Source organism: Lytechinus variegatus, chromosome 1 (assembly GCF_018143015.1).
Source record: "Lytechinus variegatus isolate NC3 chromosome 1, Lvar_3.0, whole genome shotgun sequence".
NCBI classification, from domain to species: domain Eukaryota; kingdom Metazoa; phylum Echinodermata; class Echinoidea; order Temnopleuroida; family Toxopneustidae; genus Lytechinus; species Lytechinus variegatus.
In genome coordinates, this window is record NC_054740.1 from 8,838,819 (window position 1) to 8,860,078 (window position 21,260).

General features: G+C 35.3%; 1 protein-coding gene across 5 annotated transcripts in view; it reads left to right on the forward strand.

Annotated features, from left to right (window-relative positions):
* LOC121419421 (rho GTPase-activating protein 7-like) overlaps positions 1–5,600 on the forward strand; it is a 99,495-nt gene extending 93,895 nt beyond the window's left edge. For all 5 annotated transcript variants that reach the window (XM_041614031.1, XM_041614096.1, XM_041613922.1 and 2 more), the window contains one exon: positions 148–5,600. In XM_041614031.1, coding sequence (XP_041469965.1) covers positions 148–439 — 292 coding nt within the window. In that variant the 3' untranslated portion in view covers positions 440–5,600. The remainder of the gene's footprint in view (positions 1–147) is intronic.
* The last annotated feature ends 15,660 nt before the right edge of the window (positions 5,601–21,260 follow it).

Below are 21,260 nucleotides of genomic sequence, written 5' to 3' on the forward strand. Positions count from 1 at the left end.
AGTGATATTCTATCAAAATTGAAGCTCTCCTGATAAAATGAAGCTACTATGCTGTTTCCTGTCAGAAACATGTATTAGTGCTGGAATTATAATTACCTTGAGTGCTCAAGTTCACCAATATCTGTTATTTTTCTTTTGATCATACAGGTCTTGGAGGACAAACCTCCAGAAGGGAGCGTGTGTCCTGGTATCCACCTCCATTGAACATCCGGACTCCTCCCTTGCAGGCAGTGTCAGGGGTACAGAGCTTGCATCACGCTTCCTCATCGAACCTTGCGGATCAGGCAAGTCTCGTCTGACACACATCAGCAGGGTGGACACCAAGGGACGCACCTTGGAGTGGTATAACAAGGCATACGGACACCTCCTGGCTCAGACGGTAGCCCACATCCGCAACCTCTATACCCCTCCGGCAACGGGACCAGAAACAAAAGTTTGAAGATCTGGTGCCCGAACCTAAGAAGATGCTGACTCCTCATCAGCGTCACTGTGGTCTGATTGAGCAGAGCTCTTGATTAATTTATTCTTTGTGGTACAGAAGAATTGACTGCTGGTCATACAGTTCTAGGGGGCTCCTCAATAGCAACATGACACTGTCAACAGTATCATCAAGGCAAAGACACATTCTGCATTTACAACGCTTGCATTCTGAAATGAGCAGTGTTGGTGATCTTATTCAGCTGTAGCAGTAAGCATTATGATGTTTGGATCATTACAAGCAAAGAGTTTGTGCATCTGTACCCTTGTATAAGAAATATTTCTGTGAAGTTGAGTTCATGCCCAGTTAATTTGTGTATGAATGCCTTAGCATGTTGATATAACTTGTCTTAGAAAACAACATTCTTAGAAAACCTTTTATCCTTATTTTAAAATCATGATAACTCTATTGTTAAGACCATATTTTTATATTTTGGAATAAGCAAAAATAAAAATCAATGTTTTGCCCAAAATACTTCAATGAAACATAGATTGTACTATATTTATCCCTCCATTTAACACCATATTTTCAGCATATCAGATTCATATATTTCTGAATGAGAGGGATATATTATGGCCACTATTCATAAGCAGAGATCTCATAATTTGATTTAATGTGAGGATACAGTGTCAATATTTGTGAATTTTTCAATGCTGATATTTTTGTGAAATACCAAAGAATATTCTTGATAAGATATTTAACCATGGGGCAAGAAATGTGTAAATTTTATTGATTTTTACTATCCCTTGTTGGAGGCTAATGATCATGTACTTTGTTGAATGTTATGTGAACATTTTGAAGGAGTGATTAGAATTGGATAGTATTACCTATTTGATTACAAATTTGAAAATCTTGTACTCATTTTCAGTGAATCTTTAATATAGTTATTCATATATTTGCACAACTTAGAGGAGGTGAGAGGGGGGAAATGGATTGATGCTCATTGAGCATTTAATGCTTTCAAATTGAAGTTTTATAATGAGAATCACTTCTACTCTGTAAATATATGTGCTATTTGTAAGAGAGATATTGAATGAGAGAGATATATAATGGAGTGGATTTAAAAGATGATGATTTGATTTGTATCATTTTATCGTATTGTCTTCTGATTTTGTGTTTGTGTCTAAGCTCAGAGTATCTCGTCTTGAGTTTTAGGGGTGGAAGTTTACTTGTGTGGATGTGCTCAGTGTATTGTTTACAATTATTTTTAGGATATTTATTTGATAAAACTTACTGGAAAAACACATATGGATTACAAGTGTGCAATTTTATGTCATACATGATGACTTCATTTGAATGTTTCTAGTCCCATATATGATGTTTTATGTAGTTGTTTAATACCTCCTTTGCTCAAAGTATGTTTTCATGTCAATATTTGAATCATTTTATGTATTATTTTATAAAAGTCCTCATAGTCATGGCAGGAGTAGGTATTTGGTATCAAATGATTTAACAATTTTAGTACAACTCAAAAAAGATATTGTTGCACTTAGGGCTTTGCGCCAAGTTTAGTGTAGCGTTTTGAATGTGATAAGAATTTGAGTATTATCCAAACTGTTCATGTAGTTTAAGCTGATCGTTGCTGAAGCAAAGTGTGTTTCTTTGTGCCAAGACAACTCGTAGCCTCATTCAATTGGCAGATATACACAGTATCCATTACTGGTATGAACAATGCAGACTTGACAACTATCCATCAGATTTTCTTCACCGTAGTTAACGACTCAGGAATATGAATTTGTTTTGTGTAAGTGCAGTGACTGCTAACTTCTGAACATCGCATGCAGCTGTATACTGATACTACTGAACTTGTAATTTGAAATGCAGTGGATTATTACTCATTATTAAGTGAGAGGCTCACCTATTTGATATTATAACAGCCAGTCGAATACCATTGTACTGCAAAGGCTACTAAATATTGATATTTTAGTATGATAAGGGTCTGTGGTTATTTGTATGCACAATATTGTTCAGGAGAGCCAATTTCAGTGTTTTAGCCCTTCAATGTTGCTGTTATTTTAGTCAAACATTGTCCTTATCCACATGGACTGTCATGTGTATAGTTGTTTCATTGATTGGATTGTGTAAAATAGCCAAAAATATATGAATTCTTAGAAGATTTTGACTGGGTTAGTTCATTCATAATTAAGTTTTTGACAAAGCCCTCTGAGAAAAAAAAACACAAATGAATTGTTTTATATAATTAGAACACCATGCACTTGCAAAATTTTGACTTAATAAATTAATTGATCAGGCATTTGGGGTAGACTTAAAAATTCAATTTGGGCATATATTTTAAAGGTGCTACATTGAATGGTAGTGGCCATATGAAAATAATATGAATTTGTTTTTATCAAATATTTCAGTTTTATTCAAATTTCGGATGATTGATTGCTGTTCTAGGATAGCTCTCTTTGGCATAATAAAATGAGTTTGCTTCCTAACTCTTTTCATCTTGAAATGATGTGCATTTTATGTCTTAGTTACTTTCTTCAAATTTATACCTTTTGGAGTCTCTTTAGAAAAGAGAACAATGTTTGGTCTACCAGTCTTGCCACAGTAATGCTACCCAGATGATTAATCTTAGTAAGTGATTTTACTGATCAGAATTGGAAAATTAATTGATGCAGGTATTTTGATTTATGTAAAGCATCAATGGGTACATTATAATTCATAATACGCACATTTTAAGAAAAAAATTTTAGATTAATAATAAAGAAAAGGCAAAGAGGTTTTTATTTTCTGTTCTCTGTTTTAAAACCCCTACCTCAGTTAGACATTTTAGTGTGCTCAGTTTTCTGTATGCAAGTCAAAGTGTTACCCGTATATAGCCATTGATATGTCTGTTACCATGTGTGACAGTTCTTTTGTTATATGTAACAATGTGTGACAATTCTGTTTATTTGTATTGTTATGTTCTCGTCTGTCACAACAAAGTACTATTTTTATATCAATTTAATGAAAAATTGTCATTGAACATGATAAACTTGGGAAAATAACCTCTTGTTACACTGGTTTGTTACACTGAGGCAGGCAATCTCCCTGTTTACACTGGTGTAAACATGCAGTGTTCAGTGTTACACTTAATATGACCTGGGTATCTTACACTTTAAATTTACACTAAAACTTTGCACAAGTGGATGACAGTATGTTACACTGGTGTAACGTACAATGCACATTGGTCATACTTGTCTGAACCATAGTATATTATGTGCACAGTTGGTGGTGACACTGGTATATTATTATTATTAAATATTGCACTTTTATGCGACAGTGTAACACTGATGTAACATGCTTTGGTACACTTCAATGAGGAAACTGAGTGTTCTAGCATCGGGATAATTGCACTTTTTGAGAAAGATGTTCTATTTGTGACGTTGGCACACTTGTGAAGTCACCCTATTGTACACATTAGGTGTTATCTTGTTACATATGAATGCAGTTTGTAACACATGGGTGTCACACTGGTATTTCACATTGTTACTATCTCTAGTAGTGTATGTTGTCATGGGTGTATTACACATATGCACACACTCAGACTCTTTATTTGCCAATATTTCTTTGGTAACATTTGTTTATCTTGAGTGGCATTCGTTTGCAAGCATATCAAATTCCTTCAAACTATTTCAGAGTTAAGCTGTCTGCAGCAGGGTTTGTAGCAGGTGGCATTATAACAGTTATTGATGGGGACTTCATTTCTTTAACGTTTTTGAGCATATGCAATCATTTTAAGTATAAGAATAACTATGGTTGCAAATATTTACTGCTCACTTAGAAAGCTTCAAAGGCTCTATTTCCTTTTTTCTGTTGAGCAAACAAACATCTGTCAGGTAGGCATTCTTTAATTTAATCTTGCCATTTGCTTATGATACCATTTAAGACATTATTTTCAATTTTAGATTCATTAACTATGGTGCACTCTGATATACTTAGTTTTATTCCCTGTTTTTAATGTGACCTTGTTAGTAACATTTTAGATTAAATTTTTGCACTTTTTAAAGTAAACCTCTTGAATGTTTGCTGTATTGTGTTTGTTAAAATATTTTTATGTATTATTGTATGACTTGTAGTTATAGAGAGCTGGCCTCGGTTAAGTAGATGTTATGTGACAAAACTGTTCAATCTTCATCTAAACTTTGTTTTGACAAACTTATTTATTAAAGGGCACCAGTGTAGCACCATTCATTGCATTAATGAGCAGTATACATACTGCCGCTGCGATCTCTGTATTGTAATGATTGCTTTTCTTTTCAGAGAAAGAAATATTTTTTTTTAATAACTATTTCAATTGTTTACTAGATTGATTTGGACTTGAGAGGGGGAGAGGAACTTTTAAAAAATGATTTTAAGGCGAATTATGTAATTTATTTAATTTTAATAATGCTCAAATTCCATGTTGCCATATTAATAGCATAGCGAAGTAGATTAGTTGTTAAGGTCAGAATGTATTACTCACTGAAAGTTGTTTATCTTATATTGTGGAGAGTCTTCGAATTGATAAAGATACTTTAACTGAGATTTTTTTATCAAATCAATTCAGTTTAACCTTCATTTACAGTTAAGAATTGTAATTCCTTCATCTTTTATCAGTATTTTGTTTTCTTTTTGTCTTTCCATGTTGGAGTATATTCTCAACTGGGGATCAATCCTGGATTGTTTCAGTAGCCAATGTATCTTTCATTTTGTTTCATTTCTCTCTTTGCCATTGTATTTGATGATTTATATTCAGAGAATTTGATTCGTTGAGAAGGAAGAGGTTGAGAAGTCATTAATTTAGAAAATATAATTGAGCATGCTACAAGTTCAGTATACATATGAAGCAGAGTAATGATGATACTGGTAAAGATTGTATTTTAATCACGTCTTGGTTAAATATATTGTATATGAATTAGGTAAAGCTATCCTCTGTTCTTTAAGCTTCGACACCAATGTCTCAACCATTTCATACTTTGTATTACTGTGTAGACGCAAAACACTTATGTGTTGTATTTTGTTGTAAATACATGTATGTCATTTTATGGGCCATTCCCTGCACACAGGCAATATATCCCTATACTTGTATCAGATTATTATTATTATTAATATTATTATATATACATGGCATAATAAAAGTGCTATCATAAAATGAAAATTGACGAGGCTACCGCATTGTGTTTTTGTTTCAGTTTTTCTTACCATCAGGCAGGATGTGATAGTTTTGTCTTGCATGTTTCTGATTTTGGTGCAAAATTGGTTGGACACACAAAGAGGGAAGGGAGAAAGTAATAAGATGATAATGATGACAATATGTTAATGAGGTGATGAGAATGAGGAGGGATAGATGTGGTGATCGTTGAAGTAGTGGTGGAGGTGGTAGTGATGATGATGGTGATGATGATGGTGGTGGTGATGATGATAATGGTGGTGGTGGTGATGATGATGATGATGATGATGATGATGATGGTGGTGGTGGTAGTTATGATGATGGTGGTGGTGGTGGTGGTGGTGGTGGTGATGATGCTGATGATGATGATGATGATGGTGGTGGTGGTGGTGGTGGTGGTGGTGGTGATGGTGATGATGATGACGATGATGATGGTGGTGGTGATGATGATGATGATGATAATGATGGTGGTGGTAACGATGATGATGATGATGGTGATTTTGATGATGATGTTCGTAGAAGATGATGATAATGATGACGGTGGTGGTGGTGATGATGATGTCGGTGGTAATCATGGCGGTAGTAATGGTAAAGGCAACAAAATCTAAAGAATCTTTATTGTTTAACAGCCAAAATAGTTCTACAGTTCTTTGTAAACAAGATATGAACAACAGATGGAGCTATTTACAAATTGATGACGGCGCCTCTGATCTCCGAATACACTAAAACACGGATCCCTTACAAAGTTGTAGTTAAATCATTAAAACAATGTTTAAAAAAATCGGGTGGTGTGGTCCAGTGGTTAGAGCATTGGACTCCCATTTAAAGGTTGTGGGTTCGAATCCCCGCTCAGCCACTATCTCCACTTTAACCAGAAAGGCCCCAAAAGTATTTTTTATGGAATGTTTCCTTTGTAATAGTTATACTATCTACATGTAAGTGCTAGTGCGACGGAAAGCTGCAGCGGTGTCTAGTTCCTACGGATAGACGGGAGCTACATGGACTTCATCGTCAGAGATAGAAAATGCAATTGCTTTGAGAATGGAATGCATGTCTCGGGTGTATGTCACACCCTAAGTCTTTGAAAACGTCATTTCATGCCCAAATTCTAGCAAAAAAAAATAGGCCTAATTGTATTATGATTGGGTAAGAATCGTTATGATCGTATGAGAATCGTTGGCAATATCCATCCAAAAAAAACATTAAAAACAAACACTCAAAAAGTGGATATATATTCTATGACATTTCTAAATCAATAAGATACGTTTGAAAAAAATAATTTCATACCAATTAACATCTGATGTGCATATATATGATCAGAATCCAACAAAAACTCTGTGCATATCTAAACCATAAGATAATAGTTCAAGAAACTTGTGTACACATTTACAACCATGAATTCATGCATAAAATAATTAGCATTACTGATTAATATGAAATAAAGTTGATAACTACGCAATGGTGCAACCTCGTCGATTACGACATTTTTCTACCATAATGCAAATTTTCGTTGCTTTGCATTATGGTAGAAAAATGTCGTAATCGACGAGGTTGCACCATTGCGTAGTTATCAACTTTATTTCATATTAATCAGTAATGCTAATTATTTTATGCATGAATTCATGGTTGTAAATGTGTACACAAGTTTCTTGAACTATTATCTTATGGTTTAGATATGCACAGAGTTTTTGAGATCCATGGCCAAATCTCAGGGGGCCCATAATACCGCCCCGCACCTCTTCCCCCCCCCCCCACCCTTAAGGACAAAAAAACATGGACATGTTGTTATAAGATGCATATTTGTCTTGAAAGGGCAAACAAAGTGCTAGAAAAGGCAGCTTCTCATTTCATGTAGATGTGGTCCAATACGTTTTCAATCATTAATTAACCACAGCTTCTTTATGGTACAAACGAAACGGTTTTATTTACTATATCACTATCACTCTGTCTTCATGGTCTTTGGGCACATCGTCGTTCACTTTCCTATTAAAACAAACTTTAAAAACCTTCATTTTGTATGATACCCACCAACCCCCCCCCCCAAAAAAAAAAAAAAAAGCTTGTCAATTTTTTAGGTACAAAACGACGTAAAATTTGGGGTGAAGACATTTTATTGGTTGTCTACATTTTCATTCAGCTTGAACCCCCCCCCCCTTCAAAAATCCTGCGTACGTTACTATAGTATATCGGCCGATATATTTCATGTATAGACATAGGTTCAAGATATAGTAGCTCCCCCCCCCAAAAAAAAAAAAAAATCAGGTAGTCAGAAAACTTTATGACTCATATGCTGTGAAGTGTCATTTATTTTATATTTGAGTGGAAAACACTCAATTCTTTTCAATTATTCCTGTAAGTGGAGCTGTGATTTAGAATTGATCTCTGCCAATCTACTACAGGGATAATGCATCAGTCAAAAACGTCAATTTTTTGCGCCAGAAACATTCACTTTGGATCAAATTGCTCTTACAATTGACCTTCGTTTTCTCCATGTTAATGGACTTGTAATCTAACCCTGCTTTAATTTTCTATACCCTTTGATGTTTGTATTTAGTGGTAGAAAATTCAATCATGCACAATTACAATTTTATATGGCAGGAAACCGCAATAAATCGTTTATGAATCCGGTACTGGTATTGAACTGCTATTATTATCCCTTTCAACAGTCAAAAATCAGCGAAACGTCACCACCAATATTTACTTAAAGACAGAGTTCTCGTTTATAAAATATGCATTCTGTTTGCCATAATGAAGTTTTGCTATTAAAAGTATATCTACACAGTCACGCTAATGGAGTTTGTAGGATTCTAAAATTTAATTTTTTATAGAATATTAACGAATAAATCCTTATTAGTCCATCGAATACAATATTAAAAAAGGAAGGGCATTTATATAATGTCGAAATACGATGTTGGTCCAAAATTTGATATTAATACCTTTCTCCACTTTGAATGAATATCTAAATCATTTAACAATTTAATAAGGCAATACTGAGCAAACAGACATGCAGTTATCACTGATGTTTTAGAAGTAAAGAGTGATTTAAATGTTCTTCCAAATTTGGCTGCTTAACTAAATATATTGAATTCTGACGACAGATTCTTTTTTTCATTGTCTCCTGTTATAGATTATGGCACCGTATAAAACTGCATTACAAACGTATGCATATAGTTATCGTTATAAAGCATTTATATTGTCAGCTTTTTCGGGGGTTTGACGAACGTTTTGTGCAACTTTTTATCACATATTCCCAGCTCCTCTAACAATACTGTGGTCAGCGCATTGTATTTATAATTCTCATATCAATTATCAAGATTGTCTGACTATAAGATGTGTACCAGAAAATGATCAGAAAGTACAAATTACCCCAATTAGGGGCTCTTTTTCCCGAAGGTAATAAAATCTTTAAATGAGAGAGAATTAAAGAAAATATATCAGATGTCATTTCACGCACAAAATGAATATCAATATATAGCCCTTATTGGTTTATGGCCTTACTTCACCGAAATTTAGATCCTGTACAGAATAATGATTTTATTTTATTTTGTTTATTTTATTTTTATTCTTTTGTTAATTTGAGCCTAAGTTTTGGTATAAGCATAGAGCTATGATGGTCTAAGTTTGTTTTAGAATTACAGGAGGTATATCGCATCAATTGATTTAAAGCGTGATGCACACTTGACTTGCCTGAAAAATAGATCTGTAGAGGAAGGTTTTCCCTTTAAACATTTTAAAAAGTGACCGCGTCAAAACCGAAATTCCAATCCCAGTCGGACCATTACGAATCCGAAAATATTTACCCGTAATTCGATTGATGAATTCAATTTTACTATTCCTTTTTGACTCCCTCATAATAGAAGCCGAGAACCAGAGAGTTGCGATCTGCTTCGCTTCACATTCACAAATAAGATACAGGTCGTTCATAGTTTAATACTCCCTCGCTTTGAGAACTGCTGTCGATGTGTGCGGTGACTGCATTTTGTAAATTCACAAAAAAGGAGAAATGGGGATTTTATGATTGATTTCTGTAACGATTTGTCGCTGTTAATATTGTGAACTTGTCATAATCCTACATCACCATGGAACCTATCTCTTAGGGGGATTCTTGAATTTGTTCATATTTTTCTTTCAAAAGTGACAAAGGGCGGCAGCGGCGGTGATATCGAGGAGTTGTGTTTGATTATTGACCTATGTAAGGTCCTTATTGACCCCAATTAATTCACCGTGAAACGAAATTATTTCATATTCCAGCGTGGACGTCTGGGCTTTATTATTTGCCATGGTGATAGTTATATGGAACTTTGTATCAATCTGTAAAAGAGCATACAGTGATCATTTGTTGATGTTTAAAACCCAGAAGAAGATAAAACTCCAGGAATGTTGGAGTCAAACGTCATTGTCGCCATTCTATTTATCTTTATATTCAACAGACACTCCGTACTAAACCAAAGTTATTCATAATTTTCTTTTTTTTCACACAGAAGAGAAACCAATTTATACTTAAAATTTATCAATGCATTATGATCATCGCAGCGCGATTAAATAGGTCACAGTTGAAATATAGTGTCATAATTTTTTTTCATTTCGAATAACCAGTGTTATCCAATCAAAGGATCAAACGCCTTAACCTCCTTACCATCTTAATGTTTAGTCGTACCCCTTAAATTTTCATCACTTCGATCTATTCAATGGAGAGAGACATTTATTGCTGGTTTGTGACGGTCTTTTGTATTGAACCCGAACATGACCCGAAGGAACCGTAATTATCTGAACTTAATGTTCCGTTCATTTTCATCATTTACGTAATTCATTCACCATTGTACTGAAACATTTCATGTGCTTTATTCCATTTAACGAGGGAAACACAGATGAACTTTACCTGAGTTCACGGAACAAGGTGCCAAGGTCCCACTGAACCAAGTTCAAATATTTGCAACCAGTTTGTGAGTAATATCCTGGGATGTGATACTAATCGTCGATAACATAAAACAACACTACATGTCAAAATCAAAATCGGAAAGTTCTTTATGTCGAGCCACCAGCATCATCTGTTGTTTCATTGAGTTCGTATTTATTGAACTATTGAGTGGTATTGAAATTCTTGATGGACAAGAATTCAGTTTTAGTCAGCTGATTATGTCTTGCCTTATGTAGTTCCCACTTGACATTCTTAAGATATCGGATGTCGTCATCGTCATCAACATCGCTGCCATCAACGCATTCATCTTCATCTGAACCAAATTCTCTTCCGTCGTTGGATTTGTGATATTCGGGAGAACGATGTCCAGAGCAAAAAGAACACGGAGGTAAGTGTTTGATTTGTACAATCCTGTATATTGGCATGGTCTCCGGCATGCTCTTAAAAAAAAACATTTTCAACTGCAACTAGAGGGTGTTGGGATGTTCTGTCAGGGAATTCGCCATCTACTCTCGTCACCCATAGGCTCTATAGATAAATAGCTTAGAATTATGAAATCTCACACGATATTAATTGTAAAAACGTTTTGAGGGTGCTGAGTTTTGGATACCATACAGGGAGCAGGGTTGTAAAAATAAAAATAAAATCCGGTTTTACAGTCAAGAGATCCTTTCTTTTCCAATCAAATGCTATTTTTAGTTATGACATCATCATCATGGTGACGATGTTTCTCATCTTTAACCTTAAGTACTATGAAACCATATTTTCTTATCATTATAGAACCTAAACCAGACGAAATGAAATTACCATCTTTCGAGCGCGCAAGGTGACAATCTCTTTAAGAATGTTCGCTAGATGACTCGTCGAACTCGTAACTTACAATGACCCTTGAGTAGAAGTTCAAGTTTACACAGTCATGTATTCCATTCACATTTTCAGATAATGCGACATAATCAAAGCGCGGTTAATGCAACATTGTTTAACGTTTCCTGACGTACATGAACTCCTAAATGTTATATACTAGTCATGAACTTTTATTCCACAATGGGGTGAGCTTTGATATGGGCAGGGATGAAGATCTGAAGGCGTCGTAAATTTTATCAAGAAAATTTTGTACAGCTTTCTGTTTTCAGTACTCCTGCCGTGCATTTCTGCTTTTTGAATTCCCCTCTGCCCCCTTCCATGTTTTCTTCTTTTTATTTAATCATTTAAAGAAGAAGAAAAAGATCTGATATAGCCTCGTCTCCAGGTCATTCCAACCAACCACAAGATCGGGGAGTGAAAATACATGGAGATGCCTTGTTTTGTACAATGATCGTTTTAATCAGATTTTGTTCTAATAATGTTTTGTTCGGTTACACTTCGTAATTCCGAAGGTTCGTTATCCCAGAACGAAATGAGGTTCGTTAATCATTACGTTTTCGGACTAACGAACATTCGGAATTACGAACCTTATTTCGTTTTCGGACATAGGAACCTTCGGAACTACGAACCTTATTTCGTTTTCGGACGAAAGAACCTTCGGAATTACGAACCTTCGGAATAACGAAGCTTCAGAATTACGAATGTATGCTGTTTTGTTCATTGCTTTTGTCATTCGAATATACAATTATATTGAATACATTATATTCATTTTCTTCTCTCATAAATTAAAGAAATATGATACAAATATTCATTGAGGCATGTGTCTAGTTATAATCCTAATAAACATAACTGTTTTGAAGGAGGCGCCACCTGCGTCACTTCCATTGTCCATGACTTCCTTATCGGTTCATCATCATGATAATGAACTTACAATCATGCACGTTAGATGCACATTATGTTGGTTAACCTTATTTTGACCATCTCTCTGTATGTCTGAGAGTGCAGGGTGTATTTTGCACTTGCTGCGGTGGGGACACCTATACCAGACGTTATTCAGGCCCGTATTCTGAAGTGAGGTTTAACTTTGACAGTGGTCTAACTCTGTGCTAAAATTATGGAAAGCCAAAAATGTCAAAATTTTCTTGCATTGTAAGTTTCTTGCGTTTACTATGCTCTTTTGTAACTCGTGAATGGTGAAGAAATCATTCCGAAACACTTGATTTGTGAGAGAAAAAAAATGATTTGTGAGAAAAAAAAATAGATGATACACACATTGGCTATCCATAATCAAACCACAATCTTCGGTTTAAATTACACACGACTTCAGATTACGGACCATCGAGACGTTAAAAAGGCTTTTTATGACCATTTTGGACTCAGACTGATTTACATCGATTTCAATGGGGTAAAGTAATGCGGCCATGCAGCTCCCCGGCAAAAATTTACTATTTCCCACCATAGTGGGCTTGGTCATTTCCCCCATGCTCCACATTGCATCCAAAGTGCTCAGAATGCAACTGATTTTTTGGTGACGTCATCACACGACCAAGTCAATTCTTTTAAATACTCTTTTTGTTCTTCCCCATTCCTTTGTTATTGTTGTTGTTGACCAGTTTATAATCATTGGGACGCCCCAGGAGTCAGGACCCCACCCCATTTCTTTATCCCCATTATGTTGGACTATATGTGGGATGATAATATTGTAAGTTGGTATAATTACCATTCCGTCCAGCCGAATTGAAAGTTAACCCAAGTACGACAATCGTACTCGGAATTTGTGGGATGAAAGGGTAATATTATGACAAGTGGGAATTAGGCAAAAAGTGAAATATCTTTTAGACGAACTGGTATATAGACAAACTGTCAATAAGACCAAATATGGATGAGTATGGAACAAGCGAGAGTGTAACACCTTTATCTGTTTATATCTTTTACATACTCATACTGCATAAAAAGTTTCAATATGAGCATTTAATAGATCTACAACCACTTTTTTAATATTATCCCCTTCCTACATTAGGACACCCACTACAGGGGGTACATTCTCCCCGGTTCACAAGAGGATGTGTACGAGGTTTCCATTTTGGGAACAATTTACAGTCAAATATTCCTTCTCTATCAGTATCAGCGAAAAGAGAACGAAGTAATGATAAAAAATAATTAGGATAAATAAATTCCAACGAGGCGTTAAGTTCACTGCTCGAACAAAATAATTTGTTTACAATTAGCATCCCTAATCCCACGATGTTATCATATCAAACCTTTTTCATTTTTAAATCTTTCCCATGATTTTGGAGTTCGTTTGTATTTTTGTTGTGCTTCCTGTTTTGAACGGTACATTTCAAATCTTTTATTCCGTGTCTATAGTCATTGTTACAAAATATGCCGCAGTCAAAAACCCTTAACAGTGGCGTAACCAAAGATGGGGGCGGGCACGCAGGGGAGGGGGCCGGGGGGGGGGGGTATTTGCCGTTACGATTGTTAGCGTGAATAGGTCTAGGTCCTATATAATAGAATACAATAATAACCGCAATCAACTGAAAGTAATGACAGGGGCAATGGGATCGATTTGAAAAGGGGTTGAGTTGATTTTTTTAGGGTGGGTGCAAAACATGCAAAAAAATGCATCCAATGAGATTGTCATTTTTACGTTTGTTCCCAGCCCCAGTTTCGTGGCACCTGAGAAAAATGTGAATGCGCCTTTGCTCAGTATTTGTTTACTCCACATTCTAATTATGTACTGTGTACTATTATCGGGGGGGGGGGGGGGCGAGAGAGGTGCGTATAATGTAAAATAGTTTTTTTTTCATTTAACTTTAAAAAGTATCTAATGGATATTGATGCAGCTAGAGATGTTTTTCCTGTTGCATTTCTATATAAATTAATTTTGCATGTTTATAATGTTTTTTTTTACTATATCAAAAATTGTCGTTGTAGTTAGTCGTTTTATTTCATGTAATTGTCAAAGAATTCACTATTCAACGCCCTTCCACCGATTATCTGTGATATTATTTTCTCTTTGAGTTTGGTTGAAAATTCTGAAAATATTTGACTTTGCAACTTTTGTATTTTGTTGACGAAGAATTAATAATAATGATATTCTGTATGAAGTTCATCCGTGTGTAAGTAACTTCTGAACGAGAGCCATCTAGCGTTCTAAGATTGTACAGTGCTTTTAAGAGAAGAGAAACAATGCGTGCTCAAATTTGTGGGTTTTCACCTTCTCGAGTCCTGAAAAGTAAACCTTCTCAAACAAAAATGTAAAAAAAAAACAGCAAATTTTGTATGATGATACAGCAGCCTAATATGAAAATCTAACTACTCATCGTTAGTATTGTTCATATATAAGATAAGTTTGAAACTATTCAAGAAAAAGTTGAAGGAGTGAGAGAGAGAAATGGAGAGAGGGGATAGGGAAAAGGGAGGAGAGGTTAATTCGATGCGGGGGTTGGGGTAGATGGGAGCATTAGTCGTACGCTGCCCCCCCCCCCATTCGAATTTTTAATATACTCTTGTGAATTTGCACGAAATCACGCCCAAAAAATTAATGTGCCTGTGTTTTTGGCACTTCAAGAGATGTTTCGTTCCTTACGATGTTAACATTATTAACTATTTATTATATATATTTATCGTAGTATAGGCCTATATAAAGTATGGGACTGGATTTCACTTTCAATTCGAAAAGGAAAAAACATCATATTCTTGAAATATGATGTCTCAAAAGAGATACGACCATGGATGGAACACCAAAGTTTCAATATTGCCCCTTACAAAGTTAGTGCACACATTTAGGTCTTCCTTGAACGCAGTGGCGTACCGTGGGTCACAGCATTGGGGGGGCACCAGCAAAAATTTCGAGTCACTTAGGGAGCGCGCAAAGCGCGCTCAGTTGTCAGGTATTCTGACCTAATAGAGATATTTTAAGGACATGCTGGATATGTATTTCACTAATTAAATAATGCGAGCGCGAAGCGCGAGCTGAAAATTTTTGATATTCAGAGCTGAAAATTTTTGATATTCAGAGCTGAAAATTTTTGATATTCAGAGCTGAAAATTTTTTATATTCAGTGCTAAAAAGGGACATTATAAGCAATTTTTTGTAATCATATGTAAATGTGTCGCTAAGCAAACGATGCGAGCGCGAAGCGCGAGCTAATTTTTTTTTTAATTGAAACTAAATAGAGAAATTTTAAGGACTATTTCAAAATCCATTATGAGTATAAATATCTCACCACAGTCATCTAATGCTAGTGCCCTCCTTTGCTCATTTTGTCAGAATTACATCTAAACACAGTCATGAAACACCTTTTGTAGTCATTGTAATCATGATCATCATACGCATTTTACTAATCAAATACTGCAAGCGCGAAGCGCGGGATGAAAATTTAGACCTGAAGAGGGGCATTCTAAGGCTTGTTTGTATGTATTCCCTAATACCGAATGTATTTCACTAACCAAATGATGCGAGCGCGAAGCGCGAGCTGATTTTTTTTTATTTATTGACCCCAAAACATGGATATTTTAAGGACTATGCTTTTTGTGAACCCATTAAGAGTATACCTATCTCACCATAGTCATCTAATACCAGTGCCAAGCGCTTGCCGATTTTGTTACAATTACATCGAAACACATGAAGTACTTTTTGAAGTCATCATTGTAATCAAATACTGCGAGTGCGAAGCGCGAGCTGAAAATTTAGGTTATTCCGACCTGAAGAGGGGCATTCTAAGGCTTGTTTGTAGGAATTCACTAAGACCCTACGTATTTCACTAGCCGAATGATGCGAGCGCGAAACGCGAGCTGAAAATTTTTGATATTCAGATCAGAAAAATTGACATTTTAAGGACTGATTTAAGGAGTTCATGAAGAGCAGAAATCTCACCAATTCACTAATGCGAACGTTAGCACGGACAGGAAATGTTTTATATTAAGACCTTAAAATAGGGCAATCACTTTAAGTAGTCATGAAAAAGAAGAATATGTCACTACATAAAGCAATAATAACTCGAATTGCGAGGAAATATATTTGTGTATATTGATTTGAAAACGGGAGGTTTTAGTACAACAGGATTATATATCTCGTTAAAAAGTCTATGCGAGCACCAGGAACAATGAAGCAAATAATATTTCATAAAGTAATGAAAAAAATGCTTCTTATGTAATATAACATACGACATAATATAATATAAAATTATAATGAACAATAATCTCTTCTTTCCCCACTACGTTTCTCCTCCCTTTTCCCTCTTTTTCTCCCTTTCCCCGTTTTTTTTTTTGGCCAGCCGATTGGGGGGGGCACGTGCCCCCCCCATGCCCCCCCCCCCGTAGTTACGCCACTGCTTGAACGGATCAATAAGAAGCCCATGCAGTCTATAAATAGGATATCAGGATATAGTTTTAATAAACTTTCTGCACCCCGGACAGCTTGAAACTTGTCGGACAACTGAAGTCCGTCAACAATGTGCCTGTCGGGATTAATGCCGGGGATTAATGTCAGCATAATGCGACCAATAACAAAGATGATAACTTTGACCAACCACAACTAGCATGACTGTTTTTTTTTGTACTTTTTATTTTTAGGACAAGCTAGGTCACTCGAAAAGGAGAAAATCGTTATACTTGCAGCATGATGATCGAGCCCTAAACTGGATCAGCATTGCTTCAAACAGGGACGTGTTAGGACGCTCCTGTTTTACTTTTCTGTTTGGATCATGTTTGCTCATGCATGCAGACTCAACCACATGCGAGAAAACGTGCAGACAAGATAAATAAAAAGATTTTTTTCCCGCGCGAATGAAAAGGGAATAAAATTTCAATAATTCATAACACAATACACCTTCAGTCATAAATGTCAGTCAAGTTGCTTGATGACAATTACGTTATCCATAATAGCTCTTTGCGTTATCTCTTGCTATTCAATATCACACATTGCCGCACCCGTGATCACGAAATATTCTTCTTTCTTTTCTCTTTACCCTCTTTGATCCATTTGAATATTTCGATTCATGTTTACATTTTCCTTAAGCTCAAACACTTTTGTATAGGTGTGTTCTCTTTCTGCTTAGTGTGCACTTCGAAGGTGAATATTTATTTAATGCCATTGGGGGGCACTGTGTATTTTCACTGAGCACTCATGTTCTGTTTAATGTGGGTTCTTGTATTTTTGATACACAGATAAGTATAGTGAGTTGATAATATTTACCGTTGCATAATCATTGTGGCATTAATGGACGAGGAGTGTGGTATATAAAAGAGTGTGACTGAATATTTGGGAGTTTGGAAACAGATCTGGTCGTGGATACTATAGCTCCTTGTTATATTGAGTATCACGTTTATGAATGGGTCTTCGCTCTGGAAATCAAATAAATTGATTATGATCAGATCGTAAAAACTACAGTGCTCACCGTTCTGACTGCAAATTAACAAAGGTAATAAAGGTGACTTACAGCCCCCTTTACATCGGTACTTTGAGCTCTGGAGTCTGAAGTTCTGAACCAACAGATCTTGGGATAGCACTGTCTTGGACTTGGAAAAAAGGCTTCCGAATATATCTATTCAAGTGAATATTGGTAATTGGTAAATCAAATTTATATGCCTACTGATACAGGATTGAACTTATCGCTACCTTGTCTAAGGAGTAAGGTATCCCTTGATCATTTGCTATTTGACTGACGATAAAACGTTCAGACAGTGGCCCGAGATGAATGCCTTTAGGTCGAAAAGACGGTTTCGACGTCACAGTCATGATAATCATGATTACGATCCCAGGTAAAGTATATTTTCTTACTTTCATCTCTATTGGAAAGAGAAGTAGAAAAGAAGAATGATGATAATGATGATGATGATAATAATAATTATAATAATAATAATAATGATGATGATGATGATGATGATGATGATGACGACGACGACGACGACGACAACAACATAACAATAATAAAAAGAAGAAAAAGGAGAAGAAGAAGAGGGAAAAACTAAGGAGGAGAAGGAGATTTGGGGGAGGAGGAGGAGCATGAGGAGGACTAGTAAGTATCTTAACAAATAATACAGATTATTATTTTGATTGATTGTTCTCGCCGCTATCAAAAAAAGTAAACTCATTTTTCAGTTAGGTTATTTCACAATGTCGCCCTCTCAGGCTTAAGGATGCATCATTGATACTAATGCAAATTATTGAGGAGGCTTTACAAGTGCTTATGCTTTCTATTTTTTTTATTTTGCTTTATTATTTCAAAATTTTGTATATGTACATTACTCAATAATATTTTCCACTTCACCTGTCAACCTGAGGTCGCTTGTTTTCATAAATCTTTAATCTCGAAATCAAGAGAATTTCTTTTAAAATTGATTTTATTGACACAATTCTTGACAATAGGGTGGTATTCATTTTGATGAAAATTATATCAATACAGTATAACTCAGGCCTTTCCATTTCTTCCTCTAAGTTTGTTTCTATATTTTTTCAATTTCATGTTTCCCCTCACTTGAAAAACAACAAGCTTTCGGAACCCCCATGACATAATCCATGATGATGACTGACTAAATATTCAGTAGTAATATGCATCAAAAATGGTATACATATACATCAGAGCAATGGCGTACAGATGAGAATGGGGGCGTAGGTAGAAATAATGCCCCCAATGTTCCACGACCAAGCAAATAAAATTGAAGGGGGGCAAAGAAAAGTGATTCAGGGTAAATGGTGTGTTTTTTTCCTGCACTCTTAAAACAAATCAGTCAAATAGACTATACCAGTAGTCAGCTGGGAGCAACTATGGCAATCACTGATATTCACATTTCTGACATAATATATTCTAGTCAGAAATAACTCTGTTCTAGGAAAATATGAATAGAAAATAGTCAAATATGACTAGAATAACAGTTTCAACCATGCAGCTAACCCTATTAGTATAATAGTCATTTTTGACTGATTTGTTTTAGAGTGTGAAAACTACATGTAGGCCTTATATGTCAATGTATGTCAAATCTATCACGAAGTTAAATATTCATTACAAAAGGTCAAAAACTTTCCACACACATCATGTTGTGCCCCTTCAAATTATTGTTTGTCTCATTTTGTAAGTGAGTAACCCTATGGTGTCCACTATGTACGAGTATGCATATTATCATCTTTATTTTCACGAAATTTTGGCAAAAGTTCGGATTTATTATTTAATTAATAGTGAAGAAACTATTTGGTAATTGGATGCCTGCCAACATTGTCCTAAAAAAAAACCATCCGTCATTGATCTTGTTATTTCCCAACGTGACATTGTATTGTCCATGACCATGATGACGCCTGGCAGGCAGAAGTCATGAATCTTTGAAGCTTATCGTGAACATTCTTCAAGCTACAGGAATTATATTATGATATATTCTAATAAAGAATAATTATGGAATGTGAAGGTTTGTGCTTATTGTGTAAATGCCGTGCAGTTAATTCATTTAAAGCCTCAGGTCATCGACTTTAAGTGCGGTTGCATCTTTTTGTCATTAAATACCTTGTTTATCTATATTTTTCTTTTCGATTATTTTGTTATTTTTTACCCGAATTTTTTTATGGATAACAAACTTGTTTCCTATTTGTATTTACTCAAAATAATACCTACTCCTGTTTATAAAATCATATTTCATTCAATTCAATCGTTACGTGTCGAAAATGTGTTTTGATGTTTTGACATCAAGTGCTCTATATCCATTAATAAATTCTACCTGAGTCTTCTTTGGCTATCTGGTTGCAAAAAGTAATTGGTCAGGATATAGGCCTACACAACATACTTATAGCCTGTTGGGAATAGGAATATTTCAAGTGAAGCTATATCATCATTACTTCGATTACCCTTCATCATGTTCATTGGTTGTAAAGTTATAAAATCAATTGCATTATCATATTTCTTGGTTAATCACTATTTTCAGTAGTATCGATTTCTTGAGTGAGAGTTGTCGCCACAGTTAGTGATGGGGAGGGGCAGAAAAAAATACAATGAGACATGACCCCCCCCCCATTCACACCCATGGATCACTACCTATATACGCACGAAGACATTCAGTTTACTGTGCCAGTCTAAATGAGTCTATATTGAAGAAGCCACTTCAAAGTTCATTGTGTCAATTCACTTTTCTCTCACTTTATCATTCCATAATATATGTTTACATCGGAAGTTTCCACGAAACTGAAATGATTCTCTTTGTCGTCATGACTTCGTCGTTCTTATATCAAGCCTGGGTTTATTTTGATGTATGTGAAAGGTGTGTTTCTATTTATGTCGTTAGAAAAGCTTATAAATCCACAATCTATATTTTTACTGTTATGCCCCTACAGTGATTGGAATCATTGGATACACATTCCCTCTAAATTATGAGTGTATTGACAACATCCAGTTTTGTTCCGAGGATATTGCAAAATCTTACAGCGTCTTTAGATCAGCAACCAAAAAAGTCAGAAGAATAAACTTTGTTTCATTCTTCATCATCAAGCTTTCGATAACACCTGCAGTATAGCCGCTACAAGAGGCAATTTTCTCACTAAGATAATCTGTTTATTCATTCATTTTTTTTTTAAATACTATTTTTTCGGTGAATTAATTTCTACGTACCGTGTATGCACGTGATAGGGCGGGGGTGGGGTGGCTTGGCTGGGATTTTTTATGTATTTCTCAATCATTACTGCGTGCAAAAAAAATAGAATAAAATACAGTATGGAGTCTCCGAGTAACAATGGAGTTATAATCAAAGAAAGTATTAAAGGTTTTTGTTTTGTAATCCAATTATGAATTAAGCGAGGGATTAAATAATCCTCCCTTTCAAGACTGCAAAATCCTATTCCCTAACTGTGAACAGTTAATTATAAATTAGAGTAA